We start from the raw sequence: 16,311 nt of genomic DNA, 5'->3' as shown, positions 1-16,311 counted from the left end.
TGTTATGATCTGCCTCTGACTGACTCTCTGCCCAGACTCCTGTTTATTATTTCCTGTTTTATTTTGAAATCTCCCTTCTTGTTGTGTGCGTCATGGTTTTACTTCCTGTCCTTGTGTTTTTCCCTCCAGTGTTTCATCCCCTCACCTGTTCCCACTTCCCCAATCAGCCCTGCAGTCACCTGGTCTCTCCCCACCTGCACCTCATTCCATCATCTACCTGGACTATATATCCCAGTGTCCTTCCTTTGTTTCTTTGGCAGTTGCTCTGTTCACGTTCCTTCAGTCACCTGCTGCTTCTGCTTGTGGCTTTTGTTGCTGTCACTTTTCCCAGTGTTCCTGCTTCCTGTGTGTGTTGTTGTCTATCAGTGTTCCAGTTCCTGTTGGATCTTAAATGTTGTTTGTGGGGAACAAGGGGCATTTTAGAGTTGTTGGAAGTGTTGTTGGAAATACTGGGTACCTACAGATACAGGACTGGTGAACAAAACTCGAGGTTTAGGAAAATGGTGTTGGGGCTTTGGGAAAATCTCTGATGGAGGGTTTACTGAAAAACCTAGAAAACAAACAGGCTCTGTTCCTAAAAGGAGAACGGGGAACTCACCAATGCTGAGGTACAGACGTGTAGCTGATAGAAAACAAAATGACTGAGAGATATTTAAATTAGTGAGAATGATCTTCTAATTGTTCAGATTTAATTGTCACAGTCTCAGAGTGTTTGACTCCATCCTAACCAACTGTGGGTGGAGGTGTTTGACTCTGTGACTTCCTCTCTGATCATACACATGGATTTTCTAGTGAGATGTGTTTGGATTTCCTGATGGAGCATGTCTCTGAGATTTCCATCACACTTCTCTCTGGGACTTGAATGTGATGGTGAGACAGTGTGTAGTGTGGGAGCTGCTGTACCAGACTGTTGGAGATGAAGTGATGATACTTTTTAATCAAAGTCTCTGCTGGGATTTTTTGGTGACGTAGTTAAACTCCATCTGAGTGTGATGCTGATGACACACACACACACACAGAGGTAAACTCAGCTGATTTCCTGTAAATGTAGAGGGGGAGGAGCAACTCCATTTAGTGTGCACAGAGCAGAAGGAGGAAAGTGAAGGCTGAGGCACGGTGAGTGTTAACACAACATTCCGATTATTTTCCTGTCAAAGTCTTTGAGTCCGTTTTCTCCCTGTGGACTGTCGAGGGAAGAAGAGACAGGATGAACTTGTGTCCAAACAAAGACACTGAGAGAAAAGGAGGGAATCATGTCGTGTGTGTTACTTCCTGTTCAGGGTGTGAGTCTTGATCAGACCTGTTTGTCCTGGTTCTTGTGTCTCTGAGTCTCAGTCAGTGTTACTGTTTCCCTCTCAGACTGGCTGAAGTCCAGAAGATGAGTGTTTGTGTGGAGGAAGAGGAGGACAGAGCAGAGTCTCCAGGATCCAGCTGTCTGTCTATGAAGAGTGACTGCTCCAAAGACAAACCTCCAGACTTCAGTAATGAACCTGGACCCTCAGACACAAAGTAAGAAAACTCTTACAAAGACACAGAGCTCCATTGTTCATCATCACCGTAAACTTACTTAGTCACACACACACACACACACACACACACACACACACACACACACACCATGCTGCTTCAAATACTCACCACCGCACCAAATGTGGATTAATCCCCTGCTGAACATAGTTCCAGTAAATGCCTTATACACAGTATTTCCCCCTTTTTGGATGATATAAACTACAGTGAGAAACTGTTTGTGAAAAGAAAAATAGAATAGAACAGAGTAGAATAGAATAGAATTCTTTATTGTTATGAAAGACATTTTAGCAGCTCTTGAATTGATAGCACGAATAAAGATTCTTAAAAATAGCCAGAGATTCTAAATAGAAAATAGAGATGGAATAAAATAAAACAGATCACAACAGAACACAACACAGTGAGGTGTTATTTACAGGTAGTAGTGCAAATAATGACAATTTAAAGAGCAGGATGAGCAGTGGAGTGGGAGTGTCCAGGTTATTGTGCCAACACCATTCTGTCAGACACTTACTGCGACTGAAAATTGAACTATGCATATGTGAATTTTTAAAAGATGAATGTCTTCAGTTGGAACCAATGGGCTTAGAGCTGAGAGGTACAGACAGAAGAGGGAGGTCAGGAAGTGTTGAGAGACAAAATAACACACTGTTGGTTTTTGTCTTTTCATTACCAAACTGTGTTTGCGTCCATTGTCTGTCAGTGAAGTTCTATCAGGGTCAGATGAAGCCAGACGTCTGATTCTCTCAGCTGTATCAGTTTGTACAGTCAGAGATCATCTGGATCCAGCTCTGCCCTCTGTTTCTGATTTTAAAAAAGAGTCTGATTCTTCACTTGAATAAAACTAAACCTTTTTTGTTCTTTAGAGAACTCTGATACATACAGGTCCAACTGAGTCTGTTTATCATCATGTGATGTTTTCAGCTGAATCATTCCAACCTCTATAACTGGTTTACTGTAAGAGTGATACTGGAAAACCACATCCCTTAGGTGTGAGTCAGACAGTTTGTGTTCAACAGGACCTCATTAGACCAGGTTTTAGTTTGCCAACTTCAAACTGTTGAACTGATGAATATCACAGTTTGAACCAGAGGGGTTTTGTCACATGTAACATGTTCATAGATCATCTTGATGTAAACAGCTTGATATTGTGAAGGTGCTGGTGCTATTTTTCATTTTATAATAAAAGTGTAAAATATAATAGATATATAGCTCAATATATTTAAAACAAATCTGGATACTGGGAGTGGAGAGGGTTGGGAGAAATACCAAATATCATGAGGTGGTGGTGCAGACACTATGACTTTCTTTACAAAAACTATGTACATCAGATACAGTAACAGAAATGTGTGTCTCTTGAGCTCTATTGAAAAATCCAATGTTGTCAATGAGAAGGGAAGAAAGGGAAGGATACTTAATGCTAACTGAGTTAGAGAATCCTGAACTGACACCAAAATGTTTAAAACTGAAACTGAGTGAAGATGAAATTAAAGTCAGGGCTGAATTTCTGAAACTGACCATAAACAGGTTTCAATGAAAATTAACTTGAGCTGTTGAGGCTGTTGATACAGAACAGACTGTAGAGTTGGTAATTAAAGAAACTCACAATAGGAACAGGAAGTGAGTTTAGTCTGACTGATAAAGGGGTGGCTTGAGACTAATCTAGATAATGTAGCTAATTAGAATCAGCTGAGCTGAAACTGTGAAATCCAGTGAAATAAATAAAGAAGAAATGGTCACATGGAGCAAAGGTTTAAAACACTGAAATGGTTGGGAGATTTTCCCAATATACTTGCTCACACTTTTCTAATTTGGTACTTGTTATATTATGTTGAACTGTGCTGCCCCACTATAATAATAAAAACATGTTTGTGTTTGCAGAGGTCAGAGACTCAGACTGAGAGCAGAGTTTCCAGGATCCAGCAGTCTGTCTATGAAGAGTGACCGGTCCATGGGATCCAGACCAGGACCTGGACTGCAGACAGCCAGTCAGACCAGCACTGTACAAAGTAAGACTGAACATGTGTCTGCTGATGTCTTCATTTCTGAAAACAGGACTTGTTGTTTTCTACAGAGTCATTTGTTCTATCACACAGCTCTGACATTTAAGATGATTCTAAAGAGCACAACACGAAAAAGCTTTTCTCTGCTTGTTTTTCTGGAGCTGATGAAAAGAATCAGATTGTCAGTTTGTCTTTAGTCTGACAGTGTTTGTTGTCTTTCAGCAGATAGTGGTCTGCAGGAGGTTTTAGATGAACATCAGATCAGCCTGAGGAGGAGATGTGAACGTGTGACTGAAGGAACTGATGGAACAGAAAGTAGAACCCTCCTCAACAGGATCTACACTGAGCTCTACATCACAGAGGGACAGAGTGAAGAGGTTAATACCCAACATGAGGTGATGCAGCTGGAGACAGCTTCCAAGAAGAAGACCCTCCATGACACTCCAATCAGGTGCCAGGACATCTTTAAAGCCTTACCTGACCAACAGAGACACATCAGAGTGGTTCTGACCAACGGCGTCGCTGGTGTTGGAAAAACCTTCTCAGTGCAGAAGTTCACTCTGGACTGGGCAGAGGGCTTGGAAAACCAAGATGTCAGTCTGCTGGTTCTGCTTTCGTTCAGGGAGCTGAACCTGATCAGAGATGAGCAGTACAGTCTTCTCACGCTGCTCCATGTTTTCCATCCAACATTACAGAAGGTCACAGCAGAGAAGCTGGCTGTCTGTAAAGTTCTGTTCATCTTTGACGGCCTGGATGAAAGCAGACTTTCACTGGATTTCAACAACAGGAAGGTTGTGTCTGACGTCACACAGAAGTCATCAGTCAACGAGCTGCTGACAAACCTCATCCAGGGGAATCTGCTTCCCTCGGCTCTGGTCTGGATAACTTCCAGACCTGCAGCGGCCAATCAGATCCCTCCTTCATGTGTTGACAGGGTAACAGAAGTACGAGGCTTCACTGACCCACAGAAGGAGGAGTACTTCAGGAGGAGATCCAGTGATGAAGAGCTGTCCAACAGAACCCTCTCACACATCAAGACCTCCAGGAGCCTCCACATCATGTGTGGAGTCCCAGTCTTCTGCTGGATCACTGCTACAGTTCTGGAGCACATGTTGACTACAGAGCAGAGAGGAGAGCTGCCCAAGACCCTGACTGACCTGTACTCACACTTCCTGCTGGTTCAGACAAAGAGGAAGAAGAACAAGTACCATGAGGGACATGAGACGAGTCCACAGGAGCTGACGGAGGCTGACAGGGAAGTTCTTCTGAAGCTGGGGAGGCTGGCGTTTGAACATCTGGAGAAAGGAAACATCATGTTCTACCAAGAAGACCTGGAGCAGTGTGGTCTTGATGTGACAGAGGCCTTGGTGTACTCAGGAGTTTGTACAGAGATCTTCAAAAGAGAGAGTGTGATCTTCCAGAAAACAGTCTACTGCTTTGTTCATCTGAGCGTTCAGGAGTTTCTGGCTGCAGTCTACATCTTCCACTGTTTCACCAACAGGAACACACAGGTACTGGAGAGGTTCCTGGGAGAAGACTGGAACAACAGGGACTCAAAGCCAGAGTCTTTTATCGAGAAGATTTCTAAGTCTTTTGGGAAAGACAGCAGCAGTGACTCATCACTCAATGTCTTCCTGAGGAGAGTCATGGAGAAATCCCTTCAAAGTAAAAATGGTCACCTGGACCTGTTTGTTCGCTTCCTTCATGGCCTCTCTCTGGAGTCCAACCAGAGACTCTTAGGAGGTCTGCTGGGTCAGACAGAGAACAGTCCAGAAATCATCCAGAGAGTCATCAACAACCTGAAGGGGATGAACAGTGATAAAATCTCTCCTGACAGAAGCATCAACATCTTCCACTGTCTGATGGAGATGAACGACCACTCAGTTCATCAGGAGATCCAAGAGTTCCTGAAGTCAGAGAACAGATCAGAGAAGGAACTCTCTGAGATCCAGTGCTCAGCTCTGGCCTACATGCTGCAGATGTCAGAGGAGGTTCTGGATGAGTTGGACCTGAGGAAGTACAACACATCAGAGGAGGGACGATGGAGACTGATCCCAGCTGTGAGGAACTGCAGGAAGGCTCAGTGAGTCCAGACATGATCATTAACATCATCAGACAGTGTAGATCAGTAGTTCAGTTCTTCAGATCTACACAGTATTAAATTATTCTCATTAGTCTTAGTTTTACAGTGCACAGTCTTTAGGTCAGGCGTGTTTTTTCTGGAGATGTTTTAAAAGCTGTGAGAGATAAAAATGTAGATTCTTCAGTTGGTTGTGATTGTTGCTGTGAAGTTAATGAAAACAGTTTTTCTGTTTCTTTGTATTGAATTGTTAGATTCTACATTTATTTAGAAATCTTCTGTTTATCTGATTTGAAATCTTTCTGGTTTCATGTAAACCTGATGAAACTAATTAAAGCAGAACTCCACTGACCTTACACCTCAGTGTGTTTCCAGGTGTTGGGGAGTACGACTCCATCTGTGGAAACAGTAGTTTGAAGCCTTTAGTTTCTCCAGAGGAGCTGAGTGAAGTCTGATAAATGTCCTCAGGTGATGTCACCTGAGTCAGCGTCAGTCAGGAATGAAGACTACAAGTTTGAAAAGTTTAAAAATGTGGAGGTGTGGAGTTAGAAAGAAGTGAACTTACCAAACCTCTGTAACAAATGAAACAGAAACACTCAGCTCAAATTAAAGGTTCCACTTTACATTTTTAATTCTCTACATTTAAGTGAGAGTGAAACTTTTTCTGAACAGCAGCCACTGTGATAACAACAAACAGTGATGGGATAATGGTTAATACTGAAACTTAATGTAACAGCTGCACATGTGGAGACAAGTTATCAAATGAGTGAAGAGACTCAGTAATGTCATTTAAACTTTAACTATTTAAAGTTTGCTGACATTATCATGAGCCACCATAAACTACTGATCAGACCAGACCAAGAGTTAATGTTTATGAATCCAATTTTTCATTTGGAAGAATGAAATGATGTTAGTTATTTTCAACAGTCACCAAATGTTCACTGCGTATGGATGTGAACAGTATCACCTGACAGCAGCAGGTAGCAGAGAGAGATCATCTTTAACTGTTGACTCAGCTGAACTCATCAGAAATGTTCTGGAAACAAATGAATAGAAAACAGTAAAAAGACAAGATGTCTTCATTCTGACTCTGAGGATCAGGTCACACTCACAGAGTGTGGACATTATGGAAGCCTAAATGTGACGCCATTTCCCTGCTTTTCATCTGTCGGATTAAAGTCAAACAAAGATTCCCATTAAAAGTCTGCAGGTCTGAGAGAGAGTGATGAGAATTATTGTTTCATGTCAAACACAGTGAGATAAGATGAACTGAACCACAGATGTGAAGAACAGATTTTAATCAAATTCTGTTTTTTTTTTTTTGTTTTTTTTTTAATAAATGTGTTTATTAATTTTCTTCATAATAAACAAACATACAAAAGACAAGACCAGACAAAACAACAAAACCACACAACAACTACAACAACAAGCTGGGAATAGCAATGCAAAAACCCAGACAGATCAGTTCTGGGTAAATGTAGCAGGTACATTATGCAACTTAGAGTGAGATACAGTGGGAGCTAAACAAAGAGAAAAGAGTGAAAAAACAAAAAATTAACAGTACTGCTTTTTATATAAATGCTCTCGTCAGTATTGCAGAGACATTTACATTCATATAATCAAGAAATGGTTTCCATATTTTTTCAAAGGCATCAGTTTTGGAGTGCAGAAGACATGTGAGATAGTCCAGAGGTATGTGTTCCATTATTGTCCTGTGCCATCCCAACACAGAGGGGGCCTTATCTGTGATCCAGTGTTTAAGAATATTTTTCCGGGCACAAAATGTCAGGACATTATATAGTTTTTTCTGATACATATCAGTGACATGATCATTTGGAAGACCCAAAAGAAGGGAAACTGGGTTGAGTTCAAGCTTTTTTTTCAGAACCTTCTGTATTTCAAACAAGATATCATTCCAATATTTTTGTATTTTTAAACAAGACCAGTAGCAATGAGTAAGATTACCAATTTCTGTCTTACATTTAAGACAAACTGGAGAGACATCTTTTCTATACTTGGAGAGACGGTTGGGGGTAGCATGTGCTCTATGCAGGATCTTTAATTGCATCGCTCTTGTCCGGTTACAAACAGTTATTTTCCTTGCATTATCCCAGATGCTGTCCCACATCTCCTCTGTTATCTCAACACCCAGTTCCCTCTCCCAGATTTCTCTCAATGTCCGAGTGCCGAGACTTAGGCAATTCCCCAGGCTAAATTCTGTCTTTTTATGTATGTTGTGTATTTTTATTACAAATTGTCTGATTTTATTCTGACAGATTAATTTTTTTCTCTAATCACAGACTTTATGACTGTGGACTCTCAGAGACTCACTGGGAAGTTGTGGCCTCAGCTCTGAAGTCCAACCCCTCCCATCTGAGAGAACTGGACCTGAGTGGAAACAAGCTGCAGGATTTAGGAGTGAAGCTGCTGTCTGCTGGACTGGAGAGTCCAAACTGTAAACTGGAGACTCTGAGGTCAGTTCACTGACTGGACCTGTTTCAGGTTTTTTGTACATATTAATTTCAAATCTTGGATCTTGTAGTTTCAGTTTTTAAATTTTATTTCTGTGTGATGATTTTTAAACAATTATCTGGTGAAGAGAAAAATCTGCTGTAAATAAAGAGGGAACTTTGTCCTAAATAGTCTGTAACTCTGTCTGACTCAGACTGATGGAGCTTCATTCAGCTGCAGCTGAACTCATCAAGTCATTTCTTACAGTGTAGTTGTGTCAGGAAGAGAGCACTTCACAGTCAGTATGGACAGCAGGAAGGATTACTGCCACCAACAACTCTGTCATCTACATATGACATGTGACTGTTGCTTTAAGACAAGAAACATGAAACTCTCCTTTAACATTGTTTCATTACACAAACCTGCTCAGATACAAAATCCAGAGAGAAGAAGGTCCAACATGTCTGATCTGATCTTTATCTTCTAATGACAGACTGACTGAGGTCAGCAGCAGGTTCTGAATCAGTGTTGACATGAACAGGTGTCTGAATGTTGTGCTGACATTTGGATGATGTCTGTAGAAGGCTGACATTATGATGATCCACAATAACAGAAGGACAAAGTCACTCTACTCATTTTAGACCAAACATCATTGATCAGGACAGATCTGATTGATTATCAATGATTTGATCTACATCTTTTATTCTTTATTCAGGTTGTATGACTGCAGTTTGTCAGAGATCAGCTGTTCTTCTCTGGTCTCAGCTCTGAAGTCCAACCCCTCCCATCTGAGAGATCTGGACCTGAGAGGAAACAACCTGCAGGATTCAGGAGTGAAGGATCTGTGTGGTTTTCTGCAGAGTCCAGACTGTAGACTGGAGACTCTGAGGTCAGACTCTAGTTTATGGCTCTTGTTCTGTGTTTGGTACCAAGTTCAGTTTAAAACAGCTCGGTAAACAAACCTTTATCACTGATGTCAGTTTTTCACTGTCAGTCATGTGAATATGGTGTATAGAAAGTGTTGAGTCGTACTTCTCTTAGTACCTACGTTTCCTGAAGGCATCGTGATTGAGGAAGGTCCTTGGCTCTTTGTTCTGCTGTCACTCATGATCCCACGCCCCTCTCAGTTGATGCCACGCCCCCCACGCCAGGTCAGGGCCCAGAGTGTGAGACTGAAAAACGTACCATCTGAAAATGAAAAAAAAAAAGGTTTGAAACAAAAAAAAAAGATGTGAATCTGAAATCACAAAATCTGCAACTGAAAAAAATACGACCTCGAATATCAAAATATGTGTGAAAGGAAAAATGAAAATAAATAATTTATTTGATAGAATTCAGGAACTGAATCAAAATTCTATTTAAACTTTTCCAACACTTATTTTTATTTTGAGTACAATGTTGTATTTTTAAAGTTCAAGATCAAACTTTGAACTTTCAGTTTCAAATCTTAGTTTTTCAGTTACAAACTCTGTTGGTTCAGGTGTTTGGAGTTTCCAGTTTCTAAACTTGTTCATTCTAAACCTTCTTCAGCTCTGAACAGATGATGAAACACTGAATGGTTTCAAGCAGGAACTTTGTCTCCTAAACTCAAATCTTTGATTCTTTATTCAGGTTGTGGAACTGCAGTTTGTCAGAGATCAGCTGTTCTTCTCTGGTCTCAGCTCTGAAGTCCAACCCCTCCCATCTGAGAGAACTGGACCTGGGTAACAACAACCTGCAGGATTCAGGAGTGAAGGAGCTGTGTGGTTTTCTGCAGAGTCCAGACTGTAGACTGGAGACTCTGAGGTCAGACTCCATATTTTCTTTCTGTGCTGAGATGAACAGGAACAGGAGCCTCCTGTGTGTTTGTGAAGTGTGATGAGATCCTGAAGACCTCGCAGAGAATAAGAGACACGACCAGTTAATGTAAAATACATATTCATGTCAACATCACCTCCAGGCAACAAAATGAAACATGCTGACAAAATAATATGAATGTGTTTGAGTCCTGTGACGGGATTTGAAACAGTAGATTTCAGTGATATAAAGAACAACAGGGCATCTCTCTCACTAACCACTGACCTGGTTACTGTATTAACTATAGAAACCTTGGTCACTCTGTCGGCTGTTTAACATGTTATTGATTCAGGAAACACCCATGTCAACTGGTGATAGTCTCAACTTTACATTAACAGTCACTGTCTACCTGAAAAACAAATGACTGTCTTCTAAGACCTGGGAAAACCCTGGTGTAGTGGAGGACAAACACAAGCATGCCCCCCCCCCAGGAAATTTTTCTGTTATAAAGTGGACAGAGTGGTCATCACACCAGCAAAACTATGAGACAATAACAGCAACAGAAACCAAAGCACGTTCCTGAAAGTGTGGCTGTTGAACTGCACAGTCTGACAGAGTTTATGGCTCTTGTTCTGTGTTTGGTACCAAGTTCAGTTTAAAACAGCTCGGTAAACAAACCTTTATCACTGATGTCAGTTTTTCACTGTCAGTCATGTGAATATGGTGTATAGAAAGTGTTGAGTCGTACTTCTCTTAGTACCTACGTTTCCTGAAGGCATCATGATTGAGGAAGGTCCTTGGCTCTTTGTTCTGCTGTCACTCATGATGCCACGCCCCTCTCAGTTGATGCCACGCCCCCCACGCCAGGTCAGGGCCGAGAGTGTGAGACTGAAAAACGTACCATCTGAAAATGAAAAAAAAAAGGTTTGAAACAAAAAAAAAAGATGTGAATCTGAAATCACAAAATCTGCAACTGAAAAAAATATGACCTCAAATATCAAAATATGTGTGAAAGGAAAAATGAAAATAAATAATTTATTTGATAGAATTCAGGAACTGAATCAAAATTCTATTTAAACTTTTCCAACACTTATTTTTATTTTCAGTACAATGTTGTATTTTTAAAGTTCAAGATCAAAATTTGAACTTTCAGTTTCAAATCTTAGTTTTTCAGTTACAAACTCTGTTGGTTCAGGTGTTTGGAGTTTCCAGTTTCTAAACTTGTTCATTCTAAACCTTCTTCAGCTCTGAACAGATGATGAAACACTGAATGGTTTCAAGCAGGAACTTTGTCTACTAAACTCACATCTTTTATTCTTTATTCAGGTTGTGGAACTGCAGTTTGTCAGAGATCAGCTGTTCTTCTCTGGTCTCAGCTCTGAAGTCCAACCCCTCCCATCTGAGAGACCTGGACCTGAGTAACAACAACCTGCAGGATTCAGGAGTGAAGGAGCTGTGTGGTTTTCTGCAGAGTCCAGACTGTGGACTGGAGACTCTGAGGTCAGTTCACTGTCTGTTACTGTTGGAGATCTTCTGTCTTTAATCCACAACTGAAGCTCATTTATCTTCACAGAACTTGAATCCATTGATTTAGAATGAATGACATGTTAAATAGTGGTTGTTCCATATTGTCAGTTGTTCTGATCTCACACTGAGAATTATTCCTTCAGGTTCAGTTCATTTCAGTCAGTTGTCATCAATAATGTCTGTTCACTTCAATCAAAGCTTCACAACTCACACACTGGTATTTCTCCCAGTCAGAGGACTCATGTTTTCTAAATACACTGTAGAAAATGTCCAGTGGTCGTTGGTCAAAGACAATTTTTATCACAACAACAGACAGAAGATCCTCACAGCTGATATTTGGACAAATCCACTGAAAAACACTTGATGAAGAGAAACTCTTCTTTTCTTTGAAGTTAGTTTCAGTTTGTGTAAAAATTGTTGTATTTTTTCATCCAGTTGAATTTACTTACTTAATGTGTGAAGGAGGAAAAGTTTAAAGGAGCTCACTGTTGGTTTGACACGTTTCACTCCATTAACTGACAATCTTGTTGTAAGACTTATTATTATTATTGAGAAAACATCATTGATCAGGACAGATCTGATTGATTATCAATGATTTGATCTCCATCTTTTATTCTTTATTCAGGTTGTGGTCCTGCAGGTTGTCAGAGATCAGCTGTTCTTCTCTGGTCTCAGCTCTGAAGTCCAACCCTTCCCATCTGAGACATCTGGACCTGGGTAACAACAACCTGCAGGATTCAGACCTGAAGCCTCTCCATGATCTTGTGAAGGACCCAGACTGTAGACTGGAGACTCTGAGGTCAGTAGTTGGAGTCAGTCCATGCTGCTTCCATCAGTATTGTCCTAAACACAGTTAGTATCAGAGCAGAGATCCAGTGTTTCCTGTAAAGCTGGGACCTTCTCAGTGGCTGCTTTCCTCAGTGAAGCTGTGAGAGGAGAATGGTGACAGGCTTCAGGATTGGACAGAAAGACAGAGAGACAGAGAACAGTCAGCCAATCAGATCAGCCAGAAGCTGGTTGTGATGATGTGTTTGAGTTGATGTGAAGATGACTGTTGTTGTTGTGTTGATGTGTTGAGGAAATAAAGCTGGATTCCAGCTGACAGACTCACAACATGTACAGAGACAGTGGTCCTCATTCATCAAACTTCTAACTCCATCAGATCTGATCTGACACTGTTTGTTGTCTCATTTCAACACTGAACAACTGAGGAGTTTGATGTTTGTCACAGCTCTGAGATCAGTGTGACTGGATCCTGCAGATCACTGGCTCTGGAACCATGTGGTCTTTATACAGAGCAGAAGCTCTGCTGAAGTCCAGTCATCACATCTGTATATCTGTCCATCTGATGAAGAGTCTCTGTAAACACTGATCCACCTCCTCTCTGCTCTGTCTCTCTCTCTCTGCAGGTGGAGGTTGTGGTGAGGATGAGCTGTGTCCTGATGATCCAGATGTTGAAGCAGCAGCAGCAGCAGCAGCTTGTGTGTAGAGAGGCTCTGACTGGACCATGTTACTGGGAGGTAGAGTGGAGAGGAGAGCTTCATCCAGCAGTGACTGACAGAGGAATCAGAAGAAGCAGTCTGAACTGATCTGAGAACAGCTCCACTGTCAGACACAGAGTCCAGTCCACCATCATCCCTGTGTGTTCCTCTGGATCTGACAGAGGATCATCAGTGGATCTGGACTTAAAGTTCAGAACGTTGCTCTCAACAGTTTCCAGGCTGAGCTTCACACTGGAACTCTGGAGGACGTTCATCTCTCCAGCAGAGCTCAGAGACTTGGAGAATCAATGTGACAGAGCAGTGAAGATGTTCTGGAGGTTTGTGGTGGAACAACATCTCACTAAGACTCTTCATGTTGTTATTGTTGTCTGTACATTTCTGGTGTTTTGGACTGAAGCACAGCTGTAGTCACCACTGAGGTCTCGAGGTGTTGGAAAAAACATTTATAAGATGACGGATGATCTCAGTTACACCTGAGGTAACTAATCTGTTTACATTAGTCCACTATGGTTTTCAATTAGAAGAATACAGACAGATGTTAACTATATTCCTTTAACTTAAACCTCTGGCAACTTAAACATAAAATATTCATTTGCTTTTGGTTTAAGAAATTAGCAGCGTGCAAAAGTTCAACAATAAACTACGACAACGCTTTTGCCGTTGATATATTTGAAATGCTCTTGGGGGCCCTCTGGTGGTCACTATGGCCCTAAGCAGGCACAAGGTTCAACCCTAGTTTGGGGTTCAACGTCAAATGTTTAACTTCACCCACTAACCCAAACAAGTCAATCAATCAGAACACTGTTTAACCCCAATTCAACAGTTAAACCAATTACAGTTCATCCTCAGGGGAATGTGAATGTGTGAACCAGAATTCATCACAGTCCATCCAACAGTTGTTGGGACATTTCAGTCAAAACAGAAATTGAAAAAGTCAGAGGATCAGAAAGAGAAAAGTCGTCAGGACTCGTGATTGCTGACAGCTTGTGGCAGATGAAATAATAACCTCTCACCTCTGTTCATGTGGCTGCAGTGAGTTGATTCCCTCAGTGTCTGAGTTCAGACTGGTTCACAGACAGTGGGAGACAATGTGTTTTACACAGAACAAGATGTAGTTGGTGTTGTTTGTGTCAGAACAGAAATCAGGAACATAACAAGAACTTCTGTTTCCTCCTCAGACCTGCAGGGTGTGAGGTTTGGATCCACCAGCAGGGGGCAGCAACCTGTCCAACATCCACACACTGTAAATGTGTGAAGTGGCTGCAGTGTGTGAGCGACTTTAACACAACCAAAGCAGCATTAAAGGATCAGTGTTGAGTGAGTTTGCAGCTGTTCAGTCCTCCATGATGTGATGACAGAGCCTGTTGATTTCACTCTGAGCTGAAACCACAATCAGACTTTCTACAAAGTTGAGTTGATTTTTTTTGCTGAGTCAGAACTGCAGGTTTAGAAATGAGGTTATGCAACAGTCTGGAGTTATATAACAAACAGAGTCAGACTGCAGAGAGGGCTAAACACTTATTAAAGGCTGAATACCAATAAATATTGATCTTCTTTAGACGTCATCTGTTCTCTCTCCATGTGTTTCCTGTCTCTCTGGACTGTCACAATACGAGCTTTAAAATTCAAGCCTTTTCCACTCAGATCAGTTTCATATCAGTCATTAGTCTCTGGTTCAAAGTTTGGAACAGGCAGAATTTTACCACATATTGTGAAATCATAGCTGCATGGATCAACCTCCTGCAGGGAAATCATTTCTTCTTCCTCCTCTCACAGGCTTCAGGGATGAATGGTCAGTAATTTTCATTATTTTCTGACACTTTATAGATGAAATAATCGATCAGTTATTAAAGAAAATAACTGTCAGATCAGATAATGAAGATAATTATCATCTTCAGATCTTTTAGATCAGTCGTCCTTCACAGACCTGAGGCCATGAAACCTGGATCTACTAATGAGCGACTGGTCATCAACGGCGACAGTTTATCTGCATATGAACATACCTTCTAGGAGACTGTTATGATCCTGTGATACTGTGTTTGTCAAGAGTCCTAAACGTGACCAGGAGGAGGACAGGAGCTAAAACTGTATTAAAATGTGATCTAGCTTTAGTTTTTGTTGAAACTCTCGCTGCAGAGTTGTGGGCTGTCTCAGTGAAAGCATGAGAAACTCCTCCAAACCTTCAGGTGATTTCACACGAAGCTCAAAATGTGAGTAACACCTTGTAAATATTTCACGAAGCTCTCTTCCAGTCAGCTCCATGTAGTTCCCTGCTGCCTGCTTCTCACATCTGGAGCCTGAGGCCAGTATTTCTCCGGTATCATCTGCTGCAGACAGAGGCTGAATTTAAATGAACTGCAGTGTAAACCTGAAGTGTTTGGTTCATCGACCGTCTCGCTCCATGTGAAGACAGAGGACCAGAGGCGGGACGGTCCACTCAGTTTATTCAACAGAGAGCTGGTGGAGCCTGAGAGGTTCAGACCGCTGTCTGTTTCTACACATGATACCAGTTTAATTGGCCTTTTTATTAAAGAGTCAGATCCTTTTAGTTTAACCAGAAACATCTCTATATATCTCTACCAGACTCCATTGACAAAAAAAGAAATTTAACCGAGCAGTAACACAGACACACTAACAGATGGAGGCAGTGGTATTCCAGCAGCTCCTGTGTTCTGCTCGGTTAAATCCCTGTTTTTGTCCATGGAGTCTGGTATTGATATATAGTGATGTTTCTGGTCAAACTAAAAGCCTGAATTCACCGTCAGTCTCGTCTCTGTGAGGACAGATTGTCTCATCTGCAGAGGAGGAACAGCTTGACCTTTAGTCCCCTGCAGGATCGATCCTTCAGAGCTGAGATATTGACACCTGTTTATAAATGATCTCTCAGTTCACGACAGCAGCTGACTGTGGTCTGAGCATCAGTCTATTTCAGTTTAATCCTGACTTACTGTTTGGCTCTCAGTGTTTGGCAGAGTGTTGTATTGATGCCACTGAGTAAATCTCCAAACAGCAGAGCGGTTCGAATCCCCCGTACACCTGCAGCCTGAGCGCAGCAGCCAGCGGGCAGCAGCATCCGGCTCCATGTGGAAACAGGGATCAGGAATATTTATAGAGACGATCCGACACGCCAACTTCAAGACGCTGTTACATAACCAGCTTCGCCATACAACATCCAATTCAATGTTTCTGTACCACTGTCACACACACAACCCATCACCTCCCCCGCCTCCCCCACCGTCTCCCCCCTCTGCAGAGGAGATACCAGTGCTTTTAGAAACTCCCCTGGTTGCCTAGCAACTAGTCTTCAGGACTGCCAAAAGAGACCACACATTTGTTCTTTTATGAACATGTAATATGATATGCTGCAAGTGTGTGTGTGTGTATGTGTGTGTGGTTCCTGGGTCTCTGGGTACCCATGATCCTCCTCTCCTGCTGGAGCAGGAAG

General features: G+C 41.7%; 1 protein-coding gene across 1 annotated transcript; it reads left to right on the top strand.

The window, feature by feature from the left end:
• Positions 1 to 1,047: 1,047 nt before the first annotated feature.
• LOC108892181 (NACHT, LRR and PYD domains-containing protein 12) lies at positions 1,048 to 14,431 on the top strand. The gene is made up of 10 exons (XM_018689609.2): positions 1,048 to 1,116; positions 1,360 to 1,509; positions 3,409 to 3,536; positions 3,753 to 5,613; positions 7,911 to 8,084; positions 8,777 to 8,950; positions 9,673 to 9,846; positions 11,164 to 11,337; positions 11,990 to 12,163; positions 12,774 to 14,431. Exons 2-10 carry the CDS (start codon positions 1,379 to 1,381, stop codon positions 12,787 to 12,789), a joined length of 3,006 nt encoding a protein of 1,001 aa, XP_018545125.2. The 5' UTR covers positions 1,048 to 1,116; positions 1,360 to 1,378; the 3' UTR covers positions 12,790 to 14,431.
• The last annotated feature ends 1,880 nt before the right edge of the window (positions 14,432 to 16,311 follow it).

Source organism: Lates calcarifer, linkage group LG11 (genome assembly GCF_001640805.2).
Source record: "Lates calcarifer isolate ASB-BC8 linkage group LG11, TLL_Latcal_v3, whole genome shotgun sequence".
NCBI lineage: Eukaryota > Metazoa > Chordata > Actinopteri > Centropomidae > Lates > Lates calcarifer.
This window is presented reverse-complemented; position numbering and strand designations above follow the sequence as displayed.

Bases quoted from the DNA above. Each gene is read 5' to 3' on its own strand.
- LOC108892181 (XM_018689609.2), top strand. From the start codon at position 1,379: ATGAGTGTTTGTGTGGAGGAAGAGGAGGACAGAGCAGAGTCTCCAGGA. The intron at 1,510-3,408 runs GTAAGAAAACTC...TTGTGTTTGCAG, and splicing joins CCTGGACCCTCAGACACAAA to AGGTCAGAGACTCAGACTGA. The intron at 11,338-11,989 runs GTCAGTTCACTG...TTCTTTATTCAG, and splicing joins TGTGGACTGGAGACTCTGAG to GTTGTGGTCCTGCAGGTTGT.